General features: G+C 42.9%; 2 protein-coding genes across 2 annotated transcripts in view; one reads left to right on the forward strand and one right to left on the reverse strand.

Annotated features, from left to right (window-relative positions):
• Positions 1 to 19,085, forward strand: part of NECAB2 (N-terminal EF-hand calcium binding protein 2) — a 42,280-nt gene extending 23,195 nt beyond the window's left edge. The window contains exons 5-12 of the mRNA XM_015822937.1: positions 4,822 to 4,958; positions 8,893 to 9,011; positions 11,143 to 11,222; positions 14,866 to 14,919; positions 16,577 to 16,689; positions 17,505 to 17,582; positions 18,195 to 18,286; positions 19,057 to 19,085. Of these exons, the coding sequence (XP_015678423.1) occupies positions 4,822 to 4,958; positions 8,893 to 9,011; positions 11,143 to 11,222; positions 14,866 to 14,919; positions 16,577 to 16,689; positions 17,505 to 17,582; positions 18,195 to 18,286; positions 19,057 to 19,085 (702 nt within the window). The remainder of the gene's footprint in view (positions 1 to 4,821; positions 4,959 to 8,892; positions 9,012 to 11,142; positions 11,223 to 14,865; positions 14,920 to 16,576; positions 16,690 to 17,504; positions 17,583 to 18,194; positions 18,287 to 19,056) is intronic.
• A 2,930-nt stretch (positions 19,086 to 22,015) lies between these two features.
• The window catches only part of SLC38A8 (solute carrier family 38 member 8), a 9,853-nt gene continuing 7,487 nt past the window's right edge, over positions 22,016 to 24,381 (reverse strand). The window contains exons 7-10 of the mRNA XM_015822938.1: positions 23,661 to 23,808; positions 23,206 to 23,402; positions 22,962 to 23,013; positions 22,016 to 22,118 (exon numbers count right to left, since the gene is read on the reverse strand). Coding sequence (XP_015678424.1) covers positions 22,016 to 22,118; positions 22,962 to 23,013; positions 23,206 to 23,402; positions 23,661 to 23,808 — 500 coding nt within the window. The remainder of the gene's footprint in view (positions 22,119 to 22,961; positions 23,014 to 23,205; positions 23,403 to 23,660; positions 23,809 to 24,381) is intronic.

Here is a 24,381-nt window from a genome sequence, read left to right on the forward strand (position 1 = left end):
TGCAGCTGTGTTTTCGTTACATGCTGGAAAAGCTTTTGGATATTGTGTGGATTAATTTTGAGGAACATGTTGAGATACAGATTTCCCTTCCATTTTTATCAGTTCGATAAAAATGTGGTGCTCTTAATCCACAGGATATAAATAGATTATGAATGGAATTATGTCTTCACCTCTTAAGATCTCTCATGGAGTTCAGAAAGAGATTACATGTTGGTGAAGATTCTTAGACCTAAATTTATTTATAGACAGCTGGAATGTCTTGTTAAGATAATAATAATTGACAAGTATTTTAGAATAGAGGTTGGCACAGCCTACATTAATAAATCAGTTTTGCTCCATTTTACGACTGTTCTTTCCACATTTGTTAAGTGAATCACTATGTTGTTAAGTTAGTAACCCGGTTGTTAAGTGAATCTGGCTTCCCCATTGACTTTGCTTGTCAGAAGGTTGCAAAAGGGGATCACGTGACCTCCGGGACATTGCGACCGTCATAAATGTGAGTCAGTTGACAAGCATCTGAATTTTGATCATGTGACCGTGGAGATGCTGCATCGGTCGTGTGAAAAATGGTCATAAGTTATTTTTTCCAGTGCTACTGTAATTTTGAACAGTCACTAAGCAAACTGTTGTAAATTGAGGACTACCTATATGCATGGATCATGTTGCAGGATCCAATCTGGGTCCGTCACCAGGATCAGAGGTTTAGTCTTCTGAGCTTCCAGACTTGTGCTGGAGCCTCCATCCTCAGGGAATTTCTCTCTCACCAGAATTTCTCTTGCTATCTGACAGTTAGAACAATTAACCAGTGGAACTACCTGCCTCCAGAAGTTGTGAATGTTCCAACACTGGAAATTTTTAAGAAGAGACTGGACAGCCATTTATCTGAAATGGTACATAGGGTCTCCTGCCTGAGCAGGGGGTTGGACTAGAAGACCTCCAAGGCCCCTTTCTAACTCTGTTATTTCATTCTATCTTAAGATGAGTTATTCATCTAAATATATTTTTCCTGTTTATTGGACACCCCAGCAGATTTTAAAGACAGTTCAGTGTCAATTGTTCATGCTGGAGGGGAAAAAAATAGGATATATTTGAGAGCCCTTGGACACATGTTTTGGCTGGCTGGGGAATTCTGGGAGTTGAAGTCCACACATCTTAAAGTTTCCAAAGTTGAGAATGCTTGATCCAAAATATCTGGATAGTATCAGTCGGCAGAAAGCTAAAATATAAAATACGTTGTTTTTTTATTTTCTGGTTTACAATAGCTTAATTGATTAATGATAATTTACTGTAGCCTGCAGCGTATTTTAGCCCGATTTAGTTTCTGCTTTTCTGAATAACTAGAATTCATCAGAGCAGATTTCATTAAATCTCCCGAAAACTGGTTGACAAATCTGTTAATAAGAATTTAGGCTGAAACATTCTTACTGATTACCATCTTAATGATCTGCTCTATGCACAACAAACTCACGGTATATAAAGCATCTGATGACAGAATTAGAATTATGGCTATGAAAACACATACAGTCGGACATGGTTTAACACAATTCTTTCCCTTCTGATTAGTAAAGTTGAAAGCTATACAGCCGGGAATTGTTCAAAAGCTTGGCAACATAGGGAAACAAAACATGCTGACTGGTTTAGCATAATCCTTAGATAATATATATATATATAGCATTTCTTAATATTTCATTGCACACTGAGTTAATCCAAACAAGGGATATATTTGGGAAGAGGGTTTTTTTTTAAAAAAAAAAGGAAAACGGTAACCAAAATTGTAATAACAGTTAGACTTATATACCACTGCCTAGTGCTTTATAGGACTCTTTAAGCCAGTGGTTCTCAACCTGTGGGTCGGGACCCCATTTGGGGTCGATCGACCATTTCATGGGGGTCGCCAAGCAAGGCTGTCCGCCATTTTTTTTGTCCGCCATTTTTTTTTGTCCGCCATTTTTTTCCCCTTTTCCGGTGGGTGCCTTATCTCCCTTGAGCTGGGCCAGCTGGTGGTCGGCCTGCTCCGTCTCTGCCGCTTGCCAGCTACGCCTCGGCCGGCGCAGGGGGCGGAATCACGCATGCGCGGCGCTCCCGGGCAGGGAAAGTCCTCGACTTACGACCGGTTGGGTAGTCCTCGACTTACGACCGGTTTAGTCCTCGACTTACGACCGGTTTAGTCCTCGACTTACGACCGGTTGGGGTCGCGGCATTAAAAAGGTTGAGAACCACTGCTTTAATCAGTTTACAGAGTCAGCGTATTGCCCCCCCCTCTCCAACAATCTGGGTCCTCATTTTACTGACCTGTGGAGGATGGAAGGCTGAGTCAACCTTGAGCCAGTCAAGATCGAACACCTGGCACGGGGCAGAGTCAGCCTGCAATACTGCATTCCTGCCCTTTTGTGTTGCATTTGCAGTTTGATTGTACGGGGGTCGCCATCTTGATTTTTTTGACCCCCTCCATAGATACCCATAACTGCAGATTTCTCCACCTATATGAATAGCCCTCCTAAAATCAATGGGGTTTAATATAGTCGCATCCCTCTGATTTTTAATGTTCTTCATAAACTGTGACTCAGTCTGTACAGCCCCCGCAGATATTTAATATATTCCTTCTATTTGTAAACCAGCGCATCAGAAGTTCCCATGCTCTGATAAAATACGCAGGGAATTAAAACATCTGCTGTAGCCATCATGAAAAATGCAATTGTAAACAATACCGAAGAAGTATAATAAGAAAGTTATTGTGATGTGTTTTGGATCAAAAAGGGAGATTGGTTTTATGTTTTGGCGATAGAAGGATATTCAGTGTTTGCGAGAGAAAATAGATAATTTTTTTCTTGTTCTTTTCAATGTTGGATCAGAGTTGCGTTATGACTAGGGGTGATATGAAACTGTCCTAGAAAGAATGCAGAGAAGAGCACCAAGGGTGGTAAGATTTAGTCTAGAACAGGGGTCTTCAAACTTGGCCCTTTTATGACTTGTGGACTTCAACTCCCAGAATTCCTCAGCCAGGCATGCAAGTCATTACTAACTCTCAGGTGAACGTGTTGCTTCCCATAATTTGGAAAGTGTAAGCTATTGTTTTTTTAAACAAAAGCCAGAGGTAATGTTATCTGAATAAAAATACAATTTTTTCTGGCAGAAGAATCAACTCCAATTTTTTATCTAGTTGAAAGATAAAAAGGAGTAGGATGTGCAATTAACTTCTTGAACTAACTTTTTCTTTCTTTCTTTCTTTCTTTCTTTCTTTCTTTCTTTCTTTCTTTCTTTCTTTCTTTCTTTTGTTTTAAATAGAAAGGTGGAAGCTTGCCCTTTGGTTGAGCTGAATGTTGCTGTCTTCGCTGGTTACCATAGGAACAGACCTTAGTTAATCTTCTGTTCATAAACCCAGAGCAATTTACGTGTGTGGAAGTTTGATTATTCAAATTGCTTTTGCATGTGTTCAAATAAATTATAATGACTGATACCAATGTACTTTTATTATCTCTTAGTTTAGTTATTAAAAATAGTTCTTGATAAAAACAAGAGCCTGTCTTCCATCTTTGCTCTTTCTCTGCAACCTCCAGTGTGTGTGTGTGTGTGTGTGTGTGTGTGTATGAGAGAGAGAAAAAGGCACATATTAAATGCCTTTCTTTTGGCTTTCAAAGAAAAAATGGCTTTCCTTGATGTTGCAGCCCAAATAATCACCTTTTCTTCCTCGGTTCCTCATTTTTATAAAAGGACGCGGTGACAGTAACCTTTCCCTGTGTTATATTTAACAAGAAAAGGATGCATGGCGACATGTCGTTCAAATTATGATTCCTTTTCTAACTTGTCTTCTTCCAAGACTTTTGCATTTTAAGTCCCACTAATTGCTCTAGCCAAAGATCATACCTTGTTAGAAGAAAAAGACTTGCGAGAATGTAATTTGTACGTTCACAGCAATTATACTTCTCGTCAACGAATTTAAATTCTGAAGAATTTAAGTTTTTGTGATTCAAACTTTGTCCTACCTATGGTCTAGCTGCCACCAGTTGAGAACTAGTGAGATAAAGCGCGTTGGAATAGACACTTCATTTGAGGATATTATAATTACCGGTAGTCCTTGACTTACAACAGTTCTTTTTGTGACCATTACTATTACCATAACTCGCTGAATTGTAAATCAGGATTACCCAAAATGCAGTTCATGTGTTTACAACATACTAAGACTGTAATACAGGGGTCTTCAAGCTTGGCCCTTTTATGACTTGTGGACTTCAACTCCCCCTCTTTCAAACCAATGGTCCCCTCTGTCCAAAATGTGACCTTTGCTGTCTTCAAAAAGTGGCCTTTGTCTTTTAAATGTAGAAGGACTGCTAATTGATGGGTTTGTTCTCTTATGTTGTGCCATGTGCTCATGAAGTGGTGGCTTCGTTTCCCCAATGTACAGATCTGCACATGGCTCACTGCACTATACTGCATATACCTCGTAATGCTCAGTTTGTTTTCTGGGTGTTTTATCCCTGGGGTGGACCATCACACAATCATTAAGCGAATCCATCTTCTGCCATTGATTTCGCTTATCGGATGCTGGCTGGGAAGGTCAGAAATAGCGATCACTCACGTGATCCCAAGATGCTGCACCTGTCATAAATACATTCTGCTTGCTAAGCACTCGAATTTTGATCATGGAAAAGCTGTGACAGTTGTGAGTGCGAGGTCCAGTTGGTGTCATTTTTTTCAGAGTTGTTTTACCTCCGAGCAGTTGCTAAACAAAGGATTGTAAGACGTTGCTTCGTAAGGCAGGTTGCACCGTCCTTGTCTTAAAGGAATATCCTCAGAGAGTTCTCTCGCCTTTCTCTCTCCCAGGTCTACGAACGAGGAACAAATGTGGACCAGTTTGTGACCCGTTTCCTGCTGAAAGAGACGGCCAATCAGATTCAGTCCTTGCTCAGCTCAGTGGAAAGTGCTGTGGATGCCATTGACGAACAAACCAGTCAGATCAGGTTGGCTTGTGATCTTTACGCCGTTCCATATGACGTCTAGATAAGATAAGATAACCCTTATTGTCCTTTTTCTGTATGCACAGTGGCACACATTAAAATGAAATTTCGACACACCGCTCTCAAAAACCCACCAACAATATCACTATCCCAAGGATACTAATAATGATGATGATGATGATGATGATGATGATGATGTTACAAAAAACTGCGCTACTCGGAACATCTTATATTTTAAGGAAGTACCTGGTTGACACCTAGGATGCTGGTAGCAACCCGTGTCAACCATCAGCGCCAGCCAATTTGAATGTTCAGTTGACTGAGGTTCATGTTTAATGAATAAAAGATAATAATAATAATAATAATAATAATAATAATAATAATAATAATAATAAGAAGAAGAAGAAGAAGAAGAAGAAGAAGAAGAGGAGGAAGAAGAAGAAGAAGAAGAAGGAGGAGGAGGAGGAGGAGGAGGAGGAGGAGGAGGAGGAGGAGGAGATAAGAAAATAATAAGAAAAGGTGGCTGCTGTTTATCTGAAATGCTTGTGCAGGATTGGACTAGAAGACCTCCATGATCCCTTCCAACTCAACAGGAAAGAAAAAAAAGGACTTTATTTATTACAGAATAACAACAATGTTGTCATTATGTAATAAATAAAGTCCTTTTTTCCCTTTCCTGTTCTTGAGAGATATGGAAATGTGGCACGCAGAACTTTAATATAGTCTGCTATCTGTATCCATTGTTCCCAGATTGTATTAAAATTCAATTCTGCTGCTTTTTACAATGCTGCTGAGCTTCAGAATTGTTATGGTGGTTTCTGTACAGACGAGGTTCAAATCAAAATCACTCTGAAAAAATAGGATAGAAATCAGTGAGGCGTGCAGTATCCTAGGAAATGGTCCTGCTTATTTCAATGAGACATTGTCGGGATTAACTGAATCCAAATCTTGTTTATGCAATCTAGAAAACAACCTGCTTAGAATGGCCGCATGTGAATATGTTAATTAAATAAGCTTGGCTTGTTAGAATATGTTTTAATGCTCCAACGTAGCTTTGCTGAGCTGGCACAACATTTTCCACTTGGTTAGTTCATTGACCCAGCTTCAAAGTTTGCACCAAACATGGGATCGCAATCTAACCAAAGGGCTGGGTTCGTACAATATGTTACGCTTCTCACCCCAACCAAGGTTAAAATTCACCAAATGGGTTTAGTTTGTGCTATATACAAAAGCCACTGGGTTTTTAACTAGCCTGGATAAATAAATGTATAGGATGCCAGGCAGTTTAGGATTTAACAAGATGCTTGAGAAACTGGTGTCCCTCAGAGATAGGCTCTACCTTCAACGACCACATGAGGGAGGTTGTAGACTAACAGTCCCATCAGAAATTTTGACTTTGTTTTGCTGAAAAAGAGAAATCCAACCTAGAACTAAGGAGAGATTTCCTGAGAGCGAGAACATTAAGTGGAACAGCTTGTCTCCAGAAGTTGTGGCTGCTCCATCACTGGAGGTTTTCAAGAAGAGACTGGACAGCCATTTGTCTGAAATGCTAGGGTCTCCTGCTTGAGCAGAGGGTTGGACTAGAAGACCTCCAAGGTCCCTCACAGCCCTATGATTCTATGAAAAGAGGCATAAGATGGGAGATGCCCCAAGACAAAGGAGTTTAGGGTACTTCCATTTTGTTTGTTCCCAGAGTATTAGAGGTTTGGGGTTTTTTTTTAACAAACCCTACGAAGATACAAATTCACACAAAGGGTGAGGACTAGCTTCAAGATTCAGGTTTCCTCCCTGGAAACTTTGGAAACTGCACCTCCTGGAAGCTGAAGAGAGAAACGACAAGAAAACCAAAAGAGATTTTAGGAAGCACAGGTTGGTTTTGGGTTTTGCAAATAAAATTAAAATTATATACTTCACAGCTGCCTAAAGCAGCAACTGTCTTGACCAGAACCCAAAAACCAGTTGCTATGGAAATGGGGACGAGATCAGAAGCTGGTATCAAGAGATTTCCTCATTCAAATCATCCTCCCCCACCTCCCGGTCATCTAATTTAAATTGAAGAAAAAATAAAGAGCAGATCACAAATAGCTGCTTATGAAGGACTTTTTCTGCTCCCTCCGGTCCGGTATGGTAAGGAGAGAGATGCTCAAGAGGCTGAAAAGCAGATGAATTATTCCTCTCTCTGTCTTTTAATTCGCATGGTTACTCAGAAGCTTAAATAAAAGAAAGCCAGTTATTCTGGTTGCCTAGAACAGGGGTCCCCAACCCATGGGCTGCAGCCTCTTGGCCAGCGGGCCATGGAAATGGCTGGCTGGTGTGCGCACACATGTGCGCTAGCGCCTGTGGCCCCATTTGCACACAGGCATGAACGGGGCCGCTAGTGCCGGGTGTGTGTGTGTGGCCCGTTTGTGCATGCATGAACAGGGCCGCTGCTTTCCCATAACACTCACATCTGGGCTGGGTGACTTATGCTCACCAAACTGTGGGCTTCCTCCTCCATTCCCTTCCCACATGCCTGGGGGCTCTGGACCTCTCTTTCACCTCTGTGAGTTTTCTGAATGCACTGAGCAGGTCAGGGATGCTGGCCTGACCCAAGCCCCAAGGTTGTCCTTAGATTCTGACGTGACGATTCTGAAGTGAACTGCAGCTCTCTTGTTGCCTTTGATATAAGACAGACATCTCCACAGCACCTTGAATCAAAAGCACCGGCTGCCATGGGTTTGGCTGCAGCTGTTTTGACGTTTCCAGTCTTTGAGGCCTCCGATAGCTCCTAAACTCCAAATATTATCGTTAAAAGGCAAAAAAAAAAAGAGATGGTTGCGGAGCAATCATCTGCCCCCACTCATGTTCAATTATTTCCCTTTCCAGCTTGACCTTCTCCTCTCCCCATCAAGAGACGCTCGCCAGTAAGAAAATTGAAATTTCTCAGGCATCTCGCTCCTTCCTTCCTATTTTGAGCTGCGCTGTCCCTTTTGATGCCGGCATCGGCCTTGAGCCAATCTATATTCATGAGAGTTGACTTAAAAGGCATGTCGCCCGAAGATAAGATGCTTCAAATCTTCCTTGCCTTGGAGGGTGGCTATTAGCTCTGTTGAGCAAATCGCAGTTCGCCAAGCCATCCATTCGGGCTTCGAGGCAGGATAGCATTCTCCACAAAGTCTGGATAATGGAAGCAGGACGCATCAGAACGTGGCTTTAGTTTTCAAATAAGGGAGACGCTAACTCAGCAAGGAGAGAAGCATTTGCACGTCACATCTCCCCTTCCCACTGGGAGGAGGGGAGACTGTGTGAATATATGGAATATGTTTCCTTTGCTATTAAGTACAAAAGGAAAGTTCCCACAGCGAGTAGACCATATCAGTGGGATCTCTTTGGGTGTTCCAACCCATCTCTATTCAGCTCACAGGCCATCAGCCCAGCCCCTCGCAGGGTTGAAAGTAGGAAGAGGAAGAAAAAGTAGAAGAAAATACTTTATATGGCAATTTCTGCTTCTAAGAACACAATTAAAATAAACAGATGAGGCAATTTGCTATGTGATGTAAGAATTTGTTCCTGTCTGTTGAATTTAGATCTAGTTTAATACATCTCTTGAGCCTCAACTTGGAGAAGGGGCAACTTTTAGCCGAAAGCTTCGTTCTGACTCTTGGTCTGACAGTGTTGTAATAAACTCCGTTATGTACAGCCAATTGAGCTATAGTAAAAAGCTATATCCTCCGTGACATTTCTAAATTCGTTTGTACTTTATTCTTTCATTCTTTTTTCACGTCTTTCAACTTTTTTAAAGGGAAACTATTTTGTTCTAGTTCTAAGCAGCTTCTGAGCTAGCAATGAATGTTGGGCATGTTTTAATGAAGGGTTTTTAAACCATGGAACTGAAATAAACATCAAACATTCACTCCCTTTTTCCATCTGGTCATCTGTCTATCCTTCTCCCATATAGACACATCCACAGTAAATCTGGCCACAATGCCATGGATAGTTGGTATGACAATCCCGTCTCTAGTTATTCTCCCAATAACAGAATCCTGACTAAAGAACGCAGGAAAAGTTTCCAGACTGGTAAGTCTTCTGGGTTGATCCGATTTGTCTAGGTTGGTGGTCAAAGGAAGCTTTGATCGAGGGGAACTTGTGTTTGAAGTTTCCAGGAATTTGCCTTTTGAAATACGCTCGGCACCACGCTGTGAGAAGTCAACATTCTCTGGATGAGTGAAAAGGGGGTCACAAAAACCATTTGCAATCTGGCCAGTTTGAATTTTATAAAGAGAACAAGCCCTTTCTAGCCAAAATAATACCGGTAGAAGGGATGAATTGATCACTGTAGGACAATTGTTTGCTTGTATGCTTGTATATATTTTTTTTAAACTCTGGTTTTTGACTCCTTTTGACTCTTCAAAAGGAAATTAAGCTGCTTAGGAGTGGGGGGAAAAATGTGTGGCCTTGCAAATGAGTTCAGATTGCTAGGCCCCATCATCCTGATATGGTCCGTGCTGCCTGGAATTGGTTAGACATGGAGTCTAACTAAAACTATAAGTATTTTGATGCGATAGATCAGTGGTTCTCAACCTTTTTAATGCCGCGACCCCCAACCGGTCGTAAGTCGAGGACTAAACCGGTCGTAAGTCGAGGACTACCCAACCGGTCGTAAGTCGAGGACTTTCCCTGCCTGGGAGCGCCGTGCATGCGTGGTTCTGCCCCCTGCGCCGGCCGAGGCGTAGCTGGCAAGCGGCAGAGACGGAGCAGGCCGACCACCAGCTGGCCCAGCCCAAGGGAGGTAAGGCACCCACCGGAAAAGGGGAAAAAAATGGCGGACAGCCTTGCTTGGCGACCCCCGTGAAATGGCCGATCGACCCCAAATGGGGTCCCGACCCACAGGTTGAGAACCACTGCGATAGATGAAAAGGCTGTTAAGGGTTCCCTGTTGCATCAACAGAGTGAATTGTTCATCCTTTGTTCTGTTTCAGCTGGGCCTCTTCTGGAGTCCGGTTCTGGGTCCAGTTCTGAAAGCCACCAAATGGAAACCTGACTAAAGGAGAACAACAAAGATAATAAAGTGCCCCCAGATCCTCTAAGGCAGGGGTGAATAGAATATTCCAGAATAGAGCTGGAAAAGGACACCGGAGGTCTTCTAGTCCAGCTTCCACGGTGCCATCTGTTCCCATCAAAAAGCTTCATCGTTGAAAATATTTGGGCATTGGACCTCTTCACCTGCATGTCCAAGTCTTCTCAGCCGTCCCCAAGGTGGCTTCTTCCTTATACTTCAACTTCCAGAATTCTCCCTGCCAGCACGTGTGAACCCGTGGCTGGCTGGAGAATTCTGGGACTTGAAGTCCACAAGTTTTACAGTTGCCAGGGTTAGATACCCCTGCTCTAAGGTACGATTGAAAGAGCTGATTGTACTGTATATTATCTGGAGGGGGGGGGAAACCAACAACAAGGAAGCATTATCATTACATCAGGATAAAACTTTTAGCTGAGTCATTTGAAAGGATAGGGGGAAAGGCTGCAATTTTTTTGAGTTTTGTAGAACGTTTACTCAGAGATAAGGAAGAAGCCACAGCGTATGGAGAAGAGGTCAAAGGAATCAACCCTGGGATAGACACTCTTCATCATCTACCTGAAGCAGGAATTGCAGGCCGAATGCATTAATTAGAGAGAATATACTCCATGTCAAGTGATAGGGAGCGTTTGGTACCTTCTCCTTATAAAGTGAAGGACCACTTTGAGGACGATTGAGGAGATCTGGAGATGCAAGTGAATGGGTCCAAATATTTCCCACAATGAACAGGGGATGGGAACAGGTTGCACTGCTCTCTGTTACAGTTCTTAAACAGAAGACGGTTTACGGAGGATGTTTTAATGACAGAATTTCTTTTATTTCTAGAGGGTGGGAGGTAGGGTGGGCCAATCTGATGAAAACGTAAGTACTCAGTTCTCAGACAAGTCCCAAAAGAGGTATAAATTGATACTGTCCAAAATGGTATAGGGTTCTCCTGCTTGAGCAGGGAGCTGGACTAGAAGATCTCTAAGGTCCCTTTCTCTGTTATTCTATCTTTTATGTTCTAATTACCACGAAACCTCCCTTTCCTGCTCTACCCTCCTTTCGATCCTTTGAATTGTGTGTTTTAGCCTAGCTCATCCATGCAAGCAAGTTGAATTTCTTCTTCTTGAATTGCATTTCTTTTTTCTGTAGCATCTTCAGACACCAAGGAGGAATGCTTGGAAGCACAAATCAACAGGTTAGCAGAGTTGATCGGAAGGCTGGAAAACAAGGTGAGCATTCCTTTTTTTAAAAAAAAAGCATTTTCTTGACAACGGATAACTCAGGGAGGTGACTTTGAAAGGTTTTGTTTGATGGGGAGATAATGCTCATTATTTAAAAAAAAAAAGTTTATGTATATGCTGGAGCCATATTTCTCAACCGTGGCAACTTTAAGATGGGCAGAGTTCGACTCCAAGAATTCCGCAGCCAGCCAGGCATGTTGTTCTCCCTCTGAGAAGAATCAACCCAACATTGATTCTTCGAGACCAAGATGCCTTGACAGACCTGTTCTCCATGCAGTATCTGTGGGCACCACAGCATTCACAGCAAACCCAAGAGACCCTCACCTCCCCTTGCCATACCAAATAAAGAAATAAAGAAAAAGAAAAAAGCATGGCTGCCTCAGGAATTCTGGGAGTTGAAGTCCACGAGTCATAAAAGAGCCACGGTTGCCTACCCCTGCTCTAGGCCACTGGGTGAAATGGAAGGAGGGTACCTGAGATCAAAAAGGGGCTGCTGATTCCTACTTTATGTGCCGCCTGGGAACTCGGCCAACCCACGCATTATTTGCTGCTCTCCTTCCAAATCATTTAGCTGAGCTCTCAGCCACAACTTATTGTGAATCTTCCATTTGTTTCCCGTCTGAAAAGTTTAGAGTTAATGGAGGAGAAAATTATTCCAGCCCACTCTGTTTAATGAAAGTGCATTCCACTGTTTAGCTAAGGGTTGAAAGAACAATGAGGGGGGCCGGGGGGGGGACCCCATCCTGTCACTGTTCTTGAATCTTCCAGTATTTACTTCAGATGAATGAGCCAAGTTCGAATAAAGGAAGAGACAGAGTAAAATTTCACTACATTATTAACCCCACGGAGGTTCATTATGTTCATCTCTTATCACATCTCTTCCTACCTGCCATCTTCCCAAGCTAAAAAAAACAACAGGTTATACTGGATCCAGACAATGAGACTGCCCCAAAATAAATGTGGCTGAAGAATTCTGTTTAAGAATGCTATGAAGACCCCTGCATTACAGCATCCCCATGGTCACGTGATCTAAATTTGGGCACTTGGCACCTGGCGTGTATTTATAATGATTGCACGAGAACTCTGCTGGCTACGGAATTCTGGGAGTTGAAGTCCACAACTCTTAAAGTTGCCAAGGTTGGACATCCCTGCTGTAGCTACAGAGTTCCAATATCTCAGGGGCTGCCACAAAGAAGAGGGAGTCAAGTTATTCTCCAAAGCGCCTGAAGGCAGGACAAGAAGCAACGGGTGGAAACTAATCAAGGAGAGAAGCAACCTAGAACTAAGGAGAAATTTCCTGACCATGGGAACAATTAATTAGTAGAATGACTTGCCTCCAGAAATCATGGCTGCTCCATCAATGGAGGTTTTTAAGAAGAGATTGGAGAGTCATCTTTCTGAAATGGCAATAGGATCTCCTGCTAGAGTGGGGGGGGGGGGTTGGACTAGAAGAACTCCAAGGTCCCTTCCAACTCTGTTATTCTGTTTTTCTGTGTCTTGGGGCCATCTTGCTAAGAGCCCCTTTATCTTGGCCTTTCCACGAAAGGGTCTATCTCCCCAATGAGGGAATCTTTTGCCTTTAAATGTTGCCAAAAGTGGTTTTATTCAATTTTGATCTGTTACCTGTGCAAAGAAGATGTCTTCACCCCATGGAATTTTTTTGCAGCTGTAATTATAAGGAGAACTTTCATGGCTCGGGGCTAGTTTTGAGAGTTATTGCAAGAAGCACTTTGTAAATTCCCTCTGCTTTTAGCACTGTGCTGAGGAATACACCTGGGCAATATGCCTTTGTTGTGTTAATGTTGAAATAAAGCAGATTTCTGCTGGCTGGGGAATTCTGGGAGCTGTTGAAGAAACAGTGCTGTGAAGGTACAGCTCCATAGGGATTCTGACGTGTCCAAGCCGAGATTTAATTAACTGTTCTAAATCCACAGGCAGCTGCATTCACAGAATCCAGCCCTTCCATCAAAATGGCCTAAGCGGTGTTACAACACAAACGCCGTCCCTTTTGTGCACATGTGCAACTTCACAAGACATGTACAAAAGCCTTGCGATGCATCTTTTTCATTCTTTCCCACCCCCACCCCCACTACATTAGAAAGCAAGAGACTGTGAGTTCAAGTCCTGCTTTTGCCATGAAAGCCCGCTGGGTGACCTTGGGCCAGTCATTTCTATTAGCCCAGCCCCCCTCGCAGGAAGATGTTCACCACCTGCTCTACAAGGATCCCTGCTCTACAAGAATCTGAACTACTAACCATCAAAGAAAATTAGGAGTTAAGAAAGGAATTCAAGGTGGACTGGATTTAGACCTCTTGTAGGCACGAAGAGACTCAAGACTGATGGCGCGTTTCACCCCTCCCTCGGGCTCAGCCGTCATCTCCTACTTTTTTAAAAATCTTCTCTCTCTTCATGGGTTGAGCATATGCACGATGAGAACACTTGAATCTGAGTAGCCTCTTTGGGGAAAAGTCATTTGCTGAAATCCTGCATTACTTCCTTTTATGTTGTCATAACAACTCGAGGGAGAGGATAACCTCCATAAAACAATGATTATTCTTACTTTATTTTTGGAAAGTAGTTGTCAAGGTAACAGAGGTTGTGTTTTTTTTTTAAAAAAAAGTACGAAAACTAGCCAACATTTTGTGGGCTTTCGACTTTACATTTCTAAGAATTATTTTTGAAATAACTGCAAGGTGACCTTTGCCCTCTGTTGGAAGACAATATCCATTCCTGGCAGAAGTTAAAAGAGTGGAATTAGATGAAGAGGAGGAATGTCATAGTTCTGAGGATCCATAAAGCGTGACCACTTGAAGCATTTTGATAACGAAAGGTATCTGTGGGAAGAGTCAAAGCAATTCCTCCCCATTTGTAACAAGTGAGGTAGACAAAAAACAGCACTATCTTGACAAGGTTGATGGCCTCAGTTGTAGTGGTGGGATGAGTGCACCATTGGAAAACCTGAAGGAGCCTATTCTCCAAAGCACTGGAGGGCAGGACAAGAAGCAACGGATGGAAACTAATCAAGGAGAGAAGCAACCTAGAACTAAGGAGGAATTTCCTAACAGTTCGAACAATCAATCAGGGGAACATCTTGCCTCCAGAAGTTGTGGGTGCTCCATCGCTGGAGGTTTTTAAGAAGAGATTGGACAATCATTTGTCTAAAATGGTATAAAGCCTCCTGTTTAATCAGAGGGTTGGACTGGAAGACCTCCAAGATCCCTTCCAACTCTGTTACATTCTATTATTCTGACCAGTTTGGTAACAGAGGATCATGGAGAAAAATTTCCCCAGGCAAATATCTCCACCTAAGATTGTATAGTCTGTAGGTTCATAGACTCCTTGTTGCAGACGGTTGCGTTTTCCCAAGGGAAAAGGGAAAAAGCTTGCTTCTCCATCAGAAGTTCAGCCAAGGTGACTGTTCGTTTTTAGCAACGGGGAGATTAGACAGAAATTCTTGCTGGTCTACTGCCAATCATATAGATTAGATCCAAAGCCTTTCATCACTGATTAACATCTCAAGTTTTCGTGGGAGAAGTTACCAGCCAGCTGCTTTCATTCTTTCTTTTGTGTCTTACCTCCCTGCTGGGTTTGATTTCCATAAAAATATTACTAATAATTTTCTCCCCAACAGACTCTTTGGTTTGACCTGCATCAACGGCTGTCAGACAGCGAAAACACGGCGTGTGCGGTGAGCGTCATTTTTTTTTTGTTTCATCTCATATGGGGATATTGGGATTGAGAGAGAGCGTGCTGCTATTCAGGGGTTCTCTTTTCTGTGGGTGCCCCTTCCCTTTCAGAGGACAGTTAGCACTGAGCTTTCCATGCGTGAAAGACCAGGGTTGTTGGTCACTGAATGCTGTTGTGTTTAGTGTCAGGTCAATGATCAGGTGCCCAGGCAATTGGTTGTTTTGGATCCAGAGACAATAAGCCCATCGGTAAATAAAGGGATTTAAGCTTTGGCACGCTGTTCTGGGCCACAGCTGCCCAAAAAGCCAATGCAATCCTAGGCTGCATTAACAGAGAGGTAGAATCTAGATCATGAGAAGTGTTACTACCACTTTATAAGGCTTTGGCAAGGCCACCCTTGGAATACTTGTAACTTGGAACAGTCACTAAACAAACTGTTGTAACACAAGGAGTACCTGTATACAACACCATCCCAAGAGAAGAGCCAAAAAACTCAAATGGATTGAAAAATCCTGTTTCTTCCTTGGGAAAAAAGAGAGAACTTTTTAAAAAAACAAAGCACTCTAAAGCTTTAATTAAAAAAAAAAAGAGGACTCAGCCGAAGGGGGAAAAAACTGGCATAGAGTAATAGAAGCAGATAAAAATAAAAAGAATATGGCCTTTGGGACTAATATCATGTTCCACCCAGCAAAATATAACCAGAGTAGCAAGTATAATTTCTGCACACCTAGAAGAAGAAAATGAAGCATTTAGTGGAATCTCATAAGGATCTCATGCAACCAGTTTCCTCCTTGGAAATCAATAAGCCATTAACTTTATTGACAAAGGGAAACTAATAATTGGGAATAGATTCTAGCTGAGCTATTAGAAGCCGAAACCAACCAGTGAGTTTCTGCATTCACCAGATCAAAATCTACAGTTATCCAAAGGCTGGCCTCATTCTGGAACTATTCTGGTCTACAAAAAATAAAAATAAAAATGTTTATTTCTATGGGTGACCAGCTTTGAGATATGAGCAAAGTTAACTGTGGAAAGATTGCTTTTCTAAACAAATGTAGTTGCTTATGATTAAGGAGAGAAGCAGAGAAGGAGAGAAGCAACCTAGAACTAAGGAGAAACCTCCAGACAGTGAAGACAATTAACCAGTGGAACAACCTGCCTCCAGAAGTTGTGAATGCTCCAACAATAGAAGTTTTTAAGAAGAGACTGGACAGACATTTGTCTGAAATGGTGTAGGGTTTCCTGCCCGAGCAGGGGGTTGGACTAGAAGACCTCCAAGGTCCCTTCCAACTCTGTTGTTGTTGTTATTCACAACTGAAATATAAAAACAGACTTGGCCAGATTGCTTTTATTCTCTCCAACTGCTCCTCAATTCAATCACCAATGTACAGGTAGTCCTTGACTTACAACAGTTCGTTTAGTGACCATTCAAACTTACAATAGCACTGAAAACGGTGACTTATGACCATTTTTCACACTTACAACCATTACAACATCCTCGTGGCTATATGATCAAAATGTGGAGAATAAGTTTAGGGCGGGAAAAATTAGAGACTTTCTGGATAGAGGAGGCAAAGATTTAAGAAATAGTGCCATTTCCACGGCATTTTAATTCTTTTCCTCTTTGTTTCTGTGATCTCTATCTGTTATTTCAGTATCTTCTCTTGGTACGGAGTGAAATGACAGTTTCTCAGAAGCACCTGGGAGAATTCTGTGCCTCCCTTAAGCAGTACTTGAAGACTGTGGCCGGAGAACAGGACTGCTTCCAGTAAGTAGGACTTGACCTCTGCAGGAACTGGTGACGCAGCACGTTCTGTTCGGTTCACTAAGTGAACTGTTGCCAATTGAGGACTATCTGTAGTATTGAACATGATAGAGGAAGCCGCTTCTTGAAGAGCAACAAAGATGATTAGGGGACTGGAGGCTAAAACGTATAAGGAAAGGATGCTGGAATTGGGTATGTCTAGTCTAACGAAGAGAAGGACGAGGGGGGACAGGATAGCAGTGTTCCAATATTTCAGGGGCTGCCCCAAAGAAGAGGGAGTCAAGCTATTCTCCAAAGCGCCTGAAGGCAGGAAAAGAAGCAATGGATGGAAACTAATCAAGGAGAGAAGCAACCTAGAAGTAAGGAGAAACTTCCTGACAGTTAGAACAATTAACCAGTGGAACAACCTGCCTCCAGAAGCAGTGAATGCTCCAACACTGGAAGTTTTTAAGAAGAAACTGGACAGCCCTTTGTCCGAAATGGTATAGGGTTTCCTGCCTGAGGAGGGGGTTGGACTAGATGACCTCCAAGGTCCCTTCCAACTTGATGATGATGATGATGATGATGATGATGATGATGATGATGATGATGATGATGATGATGATGATGGCGCGGGCAACTGCATTCACACAAGTTTCCTCGGCTTGTGGGGGGGGGGGAAGGGGAGAGAGAAGACTGCAACTTATGCTGTTTTGTACATTCACATCTGTTTCATTAAGTTTGGGTTGATGAATCATCAAGATGTGGTGGGGTTTTTTTTTAACAGATGGTTTCCCCTGCTTTTAATTATTGACCCCATTGTGTTTCCTCCGTTGCAGCGTCACCGCAGTCAGGCTTCCTGATGGGGTCACTTTCATTGTTTACGAGTTCTGGGAGAATGAGGAAGACTGGAAAAGGTAAACTGAAAAACGTAACTGCTGTCTCGATCTATTTTCTGTTTTTCCAGTCCCTTCTATTCAAGCCGCCCATGTTCTGAGTCAAGAAACCAGCTGAGGTTCTTCTCCATCCTTCTCCTTTCCTTATAAAAAAAGAGGTTGAGAGTCTAGAAAAAGTGCAGAGAAGAGCAACAAAGATGATGAGGGGACCGGAGGCTAAAACATATGAAGAACGGTTGCAGGAACTGGGCATAGCTAGTCTAGTGGAGAGGAGGACCAGGGGAGACATGATAGCAGGGTTCCAGTATTTGAGGGGCTGCCACAGAGAAGAGGGGGGGGGTCAACCTATTTTCCAAAGAACCTGAAGGCCAGACAAGGAATAACGGATGGAAACTGATCAAGGAGAGATTCAACCTGGAAATAAGGAGAAATCTCTTGATTAATTGGGAGAACAATTAATCAGTGGAACAGCTTGCCTTCAGAAGTTGTGGGAGCTTCACCACTGGAACCTTTCAAGAAGAGACTGGACTGCTATCTGTCAGAAATGATGTAGGCTCTCCTGCTTGGGTGGGGGGGTTGGAATAGATGACCTACAAGATCCCTTCCAACTCTGTGACTCTGTTACCTCCACAGACACCTCCAGAGTCCTGTCTGTAAAAGCTTCCAGCATGTAAAAGTGGATACGCTGAATCAGCCAGAAGGAGTTTCCAGCGTGTCGGTGCCAGGTCTGAACCCTAAGATCGTGACAACACTAAGTTCTAGTGTGGCCTTGGTGTGGAGACAGGGCTTGCATGTCTGAGTATTTGGATAAAAATAAATGTTTCCTTGGAAACTAGCTTGAATCCTGACACATCCCTAGTTTTCTTGGCAATGGAACAGAAAGTGGTCTGGTATTGCCTTCTTCCAGGGTGACTGTTCAGTTTCCCATTATAGATACAACACTGGCTTTTCCTGGTGGTCTCCCATCCTATTACTATCCATGGCTGATGCTGCTTAGCTTCTGCGTACCTAGCAACCTTGGTTTTACTGAAGCCACGGCATATAATACCAACTCAAAGTGGATGTGATTTGTTCACTGTGCGAGATTGCGTTGAATTTCTGAAGGCCAAGTGGGCTGAGTCAGCTTTACTAGCTGAGTTCCCACAACATGCTGAAACGGGTTGAAATGGAACCCGACAGTTCATGGCTCAAAGGGGGCCCTGTCACTGTTTAACAGGTTGTGTGAAGGAAATTGTCGTGGAAGGACCTGTCTTGAATAGACATTCCAAGTAACGTAACCATGGGAATGGTTATTTTGTTAACCTGGATTTAGATGCTGCGTGAAGCCAGTCTTGCTTGCAGACCTTTACGGGCCATGGAGGGAAGGAACAAGACAAGAAATATATTTAATTGAAATGAAAGAGGCTCTCCTTCTAACTAAGGGTGGACAGGAGGGGCAGCAAAGGCAGGCAATATATATATATATATGACTCCCTACTCTTTTTTTTCATTGTAGCTGCCTGGTGCACCCTCAACCGGGACTGAACTGGAGAAGACCGTGTCCCAAAGGGAAGTTCAGATGGGTCCCCTTCTCCTTGCCTGGCGGGTGCCAACGTCCTTTCCTCTCTTCGTCAGAGAAGCACACTCTTACCTTTTCTAATAACTTCGTTACCAGTGTCGTCTCTTCTCCCTCCCTCCCTTCCAATGCATTTCTGTCTAGAAATGAGATTTGTTGGCTCTTTGAAGGGAAGGAAGGAACAACAAGAAGTCAATCTTCCAACCAGCCCTTGGCCAGCAAACCATTTTTTTCTCCCCTAAGCTGTAACCCAAAACCTCTAACAAATTCTGGTCTAGTAACCGCCAGAGAGGAGGGCTTGCTTGCAAGCTTTAATGGAGCCCTGCTGAGAATGTATGGATGGATTTAGATGAGTTCTTCCAATCCAGATTTTCATCAAGGAAGGCTTTTCTTCCGATTAGATGGGTCGTGATGGTCTGCTTTGACCGGTTCAGGAATTCTGGGAGTTGAACTCCATGAGTCATAAAAGAGCCAAGGTTGCCTCCCCCTGGTCTGGGCTGTGATAGATGCCTTGCTCTCTCTCAACTTCTATGACTTAGAGAGAAATAGTGGCTGGATTGTGGGTAAAACTCTACCAGAGATCCTCATTCAACCATCCACTTCTAGAAAACTTCCAGAGTCTTATGAGATAAAGAAATAGCTCTTACCATTTTGTTTTTTAGGGTGGTTAGCATCAAAACACCCGTAGCCTACATTTCAAATTATAAGCTTTCTGGTAGGCCCTATGCTTGGAAAATGGAGTTGAGGCAAGGAGTGAGCAGAACAGAACAAAAGTGGGTGGGGAAGTAGCCTTTTCGAAATGCACACCCAGGGGTGTGCTGGTCAATGTAGAACTGGCTGTGTCAGGTCCAGTGCCACACTGCTAACCACCAAAACACCTGAGTGGCAATCCTGGCCATCCCGATTCTGCTCCGCTCTCAACCAACTGACCCGGGTGATTGAGTATCTCCACAGACATCGTCTTCTCCTTGTCCACCCAACCACTTATTCCAACAGGTTGGCACTGAGCATTCCTGCAGAATCTGAATTATTCAGAACTGTTTCCAAGTTTTGTTTTGTTTTAAAAAAATTAGTGATAAGAGCTGCACGAGACCCTTGGAGAAACACGCCACCCATCTTGCCTTATTCTCGCCTTACCTGACCGTTGAGTTCTCTCATTTTACCACCGTTGCATGAGTCAATCAAAATAAGCCTTGATGTATTTAGACTGATCTTTCCCCCCGCACTGTAGAAAAAGTAGCACTGTGTTACTTTACCAAATCATGCGAATTTTCTTCTCCAAACCGAAAACGGTTGTTTCTAACGAGACTGAAGCAGGCACGATTTCCTAGAACAAGGGAGCCCCCCCCTTTCCCCCTACCCACCTCCTCACCTCTTTCTCCGGGAAATGTGGCTCATGTATTCTTCATTTTGACTGTAACCTTTGATAGCTGATGTGTACTGTTTTAGAAATAAAACGATGTAGCGCTCCAGTTTAGCACGGACGGCACGGTGTCAGTGTTAGCAAACATATAGGCAGTTTTAAGAATATAAATACGTGCCGTTGTGTACAATTGATGACTAAGTACAAGTAACCAAATAAAAATGAAAAAGATTAAAAGAGACCTTTGGGTTCGCCTTCGTTTCCTCGCCGTCTCTCCTGGTAAGACCCCTGCTTCTCAACCTGGGCAGCTTTCAGATGCATGGACTTCAACTCCCAGAATTCCCCAGCGAGCATGAATGCGGCTCTTAGACTTGGTTTGCGCTATGGATTCTACCATTCTGATTCACGGGGGAGAGTTCATACTCAGTGTAAAGCCATCCTGATAACATCTGTGCTTGTCCAATTGTCTCCGATAAGCAAAGATGCAAAGAGCAGGTGGATTTCAGGTAATTAGACTGTCTTGTCACTCTGAAATATCGACTTACAATTGCAGTTGAGCCCAAAATTGGAGTTTTGCCCCATTTGATGACCTTTTTTGCCACTGTTATTAAGCAAATCAAGAATAGAATATAGAATATAGAATATAGAATATAGAATATAGAATATAGAATATAGAATATAGAATATAAAATAGAATAGAATAGAATAGAATAGAATAGAATAGAATAGAATAGAATAGGACTTCTGGAAGCGGCATCCACACAGAGAACCAGATGTTCACCTATTTGAATCCCACCACTGCACGTGGGATGCTGCAATCCGTCATAAATGTGAGCCACCCAAATTGCGTTCATGTCACTACAGAGGTGGGGCAACAATCATAATTTGGAATTTAGTCAGAACTGACTTTTTAGGAGGCGGTTATTAATTGAAACCCTCATTAAGCAAATTGTCATTAGTTGAAGACTGTATGTAATGTGCAATAAAGCCTGCCCAGGATCCACAAGAATATTTCACAAGAATATTTAAAAACAGTTCCATCCAATAAGAGATAGGACTAACACCAGTGAAAATAATTGTTATGATCTATCTATTTTACACTTGTACTCAATTTAATATTGGTCTAGAAGTTACATCATTTTAGAGTCAAATTACTCGGTAAATTCCTTTCCCTAAGACAGTGATAATACAGAAAAAGCATTACAGTACAAGTAACGCTCTGTTTACTATATTCACCGTAGTAACCGTGGCAACACGTATTGTGTGCAACTGGTGTAATTTTACAGTGTGAATCACTGCATTGGGAGGCAGAGGAAATAGCATCAATTGTCTGGATTATTTGCAATGCAGGCAGACTTTGGCTTGTTAAATGCCGGTGCTGCAATTCTTTGAAACCCTTTGCCTTCAAAGTCTGCTAAAATTAAGTCTGCTAAACTGAGATTTTACTGCATCTGTCAAGGGCGCTGAGCATCGCCTCCCAATAGTCCAGCTGTGAGTGTTTCGTGGATGCAACATCACCTTTGCTGATGACTTCGGCTAGAGTTTGTGCAATAGTGCCATGATGGCCGATGCTGTGCTTTGCCCAAAGACGAAAGCTCCACAAAGGACAGTGATGATCCCCCAGGTAATTAGGCAGGACCTGCGAGTAAGTGGGAAAAGAATCCATGCTATGCCTATCTTCTATAAAACCCGGATGAAGATCCAGGTTTTATAGAAATACCCGAATCTTCATTTAAAAAAAAAATTATTTCTACCCTATTAAAATTGGTTGCTACTTGGCCAAGTCCAGTGATGGCGAACCTTTTAGAGACTGAGTGCCCAAACTGCAAACCAAAACCCACTTATGCATCATCGAGTGCCGGGTGGGCATGGCTGCGGTGGTAACGGCAGACTGGGTGGGACTAAAAAGTTCAATCAATCAATTCCAACTTTGCAAGATCTTTTTTTTCCTGCAAGAAATTGAAATTGACTGATCGAACTTTTTTTTTTTTTGCACACGGCGGCGGACACCTAAAGCGAAAAGGTTTTATAAAACCCAGCTGAAGGCCTAGGACTGGGAGATGGCACGCGTGCCCACAGAGAGGGCTCTGAGTGCCACCTCTGGCACCCGTGCCATAGGTTCGCCACCACTGGCCTAGTCCCTTTGGCAAAATGGGGCAATAAGCCTCTCTTGTGTCTTCGCAAAATGTTGCCAGCTGATCACGTCTTTCTGGCTATTAAGATTCTTTTCAGCGGATGCTTGCAAAGGCGCATAGTCACTGCGCTTTTGCATCAGTAAAATGCAGCAGGAAGAATCGTGAAGACATTTTGCATGTGGTCCCATTAAGGGAGCTGCTTTGCAGCAACGCAGGAAGGCTTCAATATATTTGATGCCTAAGTTAGATGATTGGGGAATGGAACCAGCAATTAATTCAAAGCAACTAAACTGTCCGTTCCTTATTGTCACCAAAGTTGGTTGAGGGACTGGGGATGCTAAACATACTTGGTTCTTGGCCTGAAGGATTCCGTCTCCATTGCAAACACCAAACATAGCCCTGAAATAAAATAGGAAGCATTCAACATAAACAATTCCTTAAAGATCTGTGGTGGCGCAGTGGGTAGAATGCAGTATTGCAGACTAATTCTGCCCAATGCCAGTTCGATCCTGACCGGCTCAAGATTGATTCAGCCTTCCATCCTTCCGAAGGCAGTCAAATTCCTAGGAGAGGAAAGACATGTTGACCTACCTGGAAAGATGAAGATGAAGAAAGCCCCAATGCCACCAATGACGCTGACCACCTCGCTGATGTCAGGCACACACAGGGCAATGATGAGGGTGACCACTACCCAGGCGGTGGTCAGCAGAATTCGTATGCACTTCTCACTGTTCTCCATCTGGATACAGCCCTGCTTGGAGCCGAGGCAAAAATCTTGGAGGACGGACCTAAACGGTTACATTGGGGCGTTTATCGAATGACTCAAGAATCTGCCCACACCTTAAACATTAATCCATTTATCCCTTTAGATCCGGGGTGTTGAGCCGTGGCCATTTGAAGACCTGTGGACTTCAATTCCCAGAATTCTGGGAGTTGAAGTCCACAAGTTAAAGTCACTAATATGTTGCTGATAAAATATTAAGCATTTGTGCCTATGAAACAGACCAACACCCCTGAAAAGCTTAGGAATCATTTTTGCTTCTCACCTTCCTAGAAAAAGGACAATGGGGTAGATGGTGATAATGGAGATGCCAAATAACAGCCGAGCTACAATAACCACTACATCATTTCCAGGGTAGGACATTAGGATGTCAGCAGCGACGTCAGCGCCAAATGTCAAGTAGCCATACAAACCTTGTGGGGAAATAGACCATTAGGTTATAACTAGACAATCTGACCCGATGGGTCATCATTACAGAGAGATTTCCAGTGCAAATAAGACGGTGCCCTGCTGCCCGTTTATATATAATAGCTTACCCTCCAGTTTGGGGAGGGGAAAATAGAATGGAATGGAATAGAATAGAAATAATAGAATAGAATAGAATAGAATAGAATAGAATAGAATAGAATAGAATAGAATAGAATAGAATAGAATAGAAGCTGGAAGGGACCTTGGTGGTTTTCTAGTCCAGCACTGATTTAATTTAATTTAATTTAATTTAATACATTGACTTATATGCCGCCCTTCTCCCCACGGGACTCAGGGCGGCTCACAGCATATTAAAACGACATAGCACATTTCCCCAATAAAAGCCAATTAAAACCAAATATTTGTAGCTGTGTCTCTTATTAAAAATCATTAAAAATTATCCCTATTTAAAATTCACCCTAGGTCAGTCCCGCTTGCTGAAAAAGCCATGTCTTGAGGGCGCGGCGGAAGGTTAGGAGATCCGGAATCGTCCGGATCTCGGGGGGTAGCTCGTTCCA

Source organism: Protobothrops mucrosquamatus, unplaced genomic scaffold (assembly GCF_001527695.2).
Source record: "Protobothrops mucrosquamatus isolate PMUCROS unplaced genomic scaffold, P.Mucros_1.0 scaffold1729, whole genome shotgun sequence".
NCBI lineage: Eukaryota > Metazoa > Chordata > Lepidosauria > Squamata > Viperidae > Protobothrops > Protobothrops mucrosquamatus.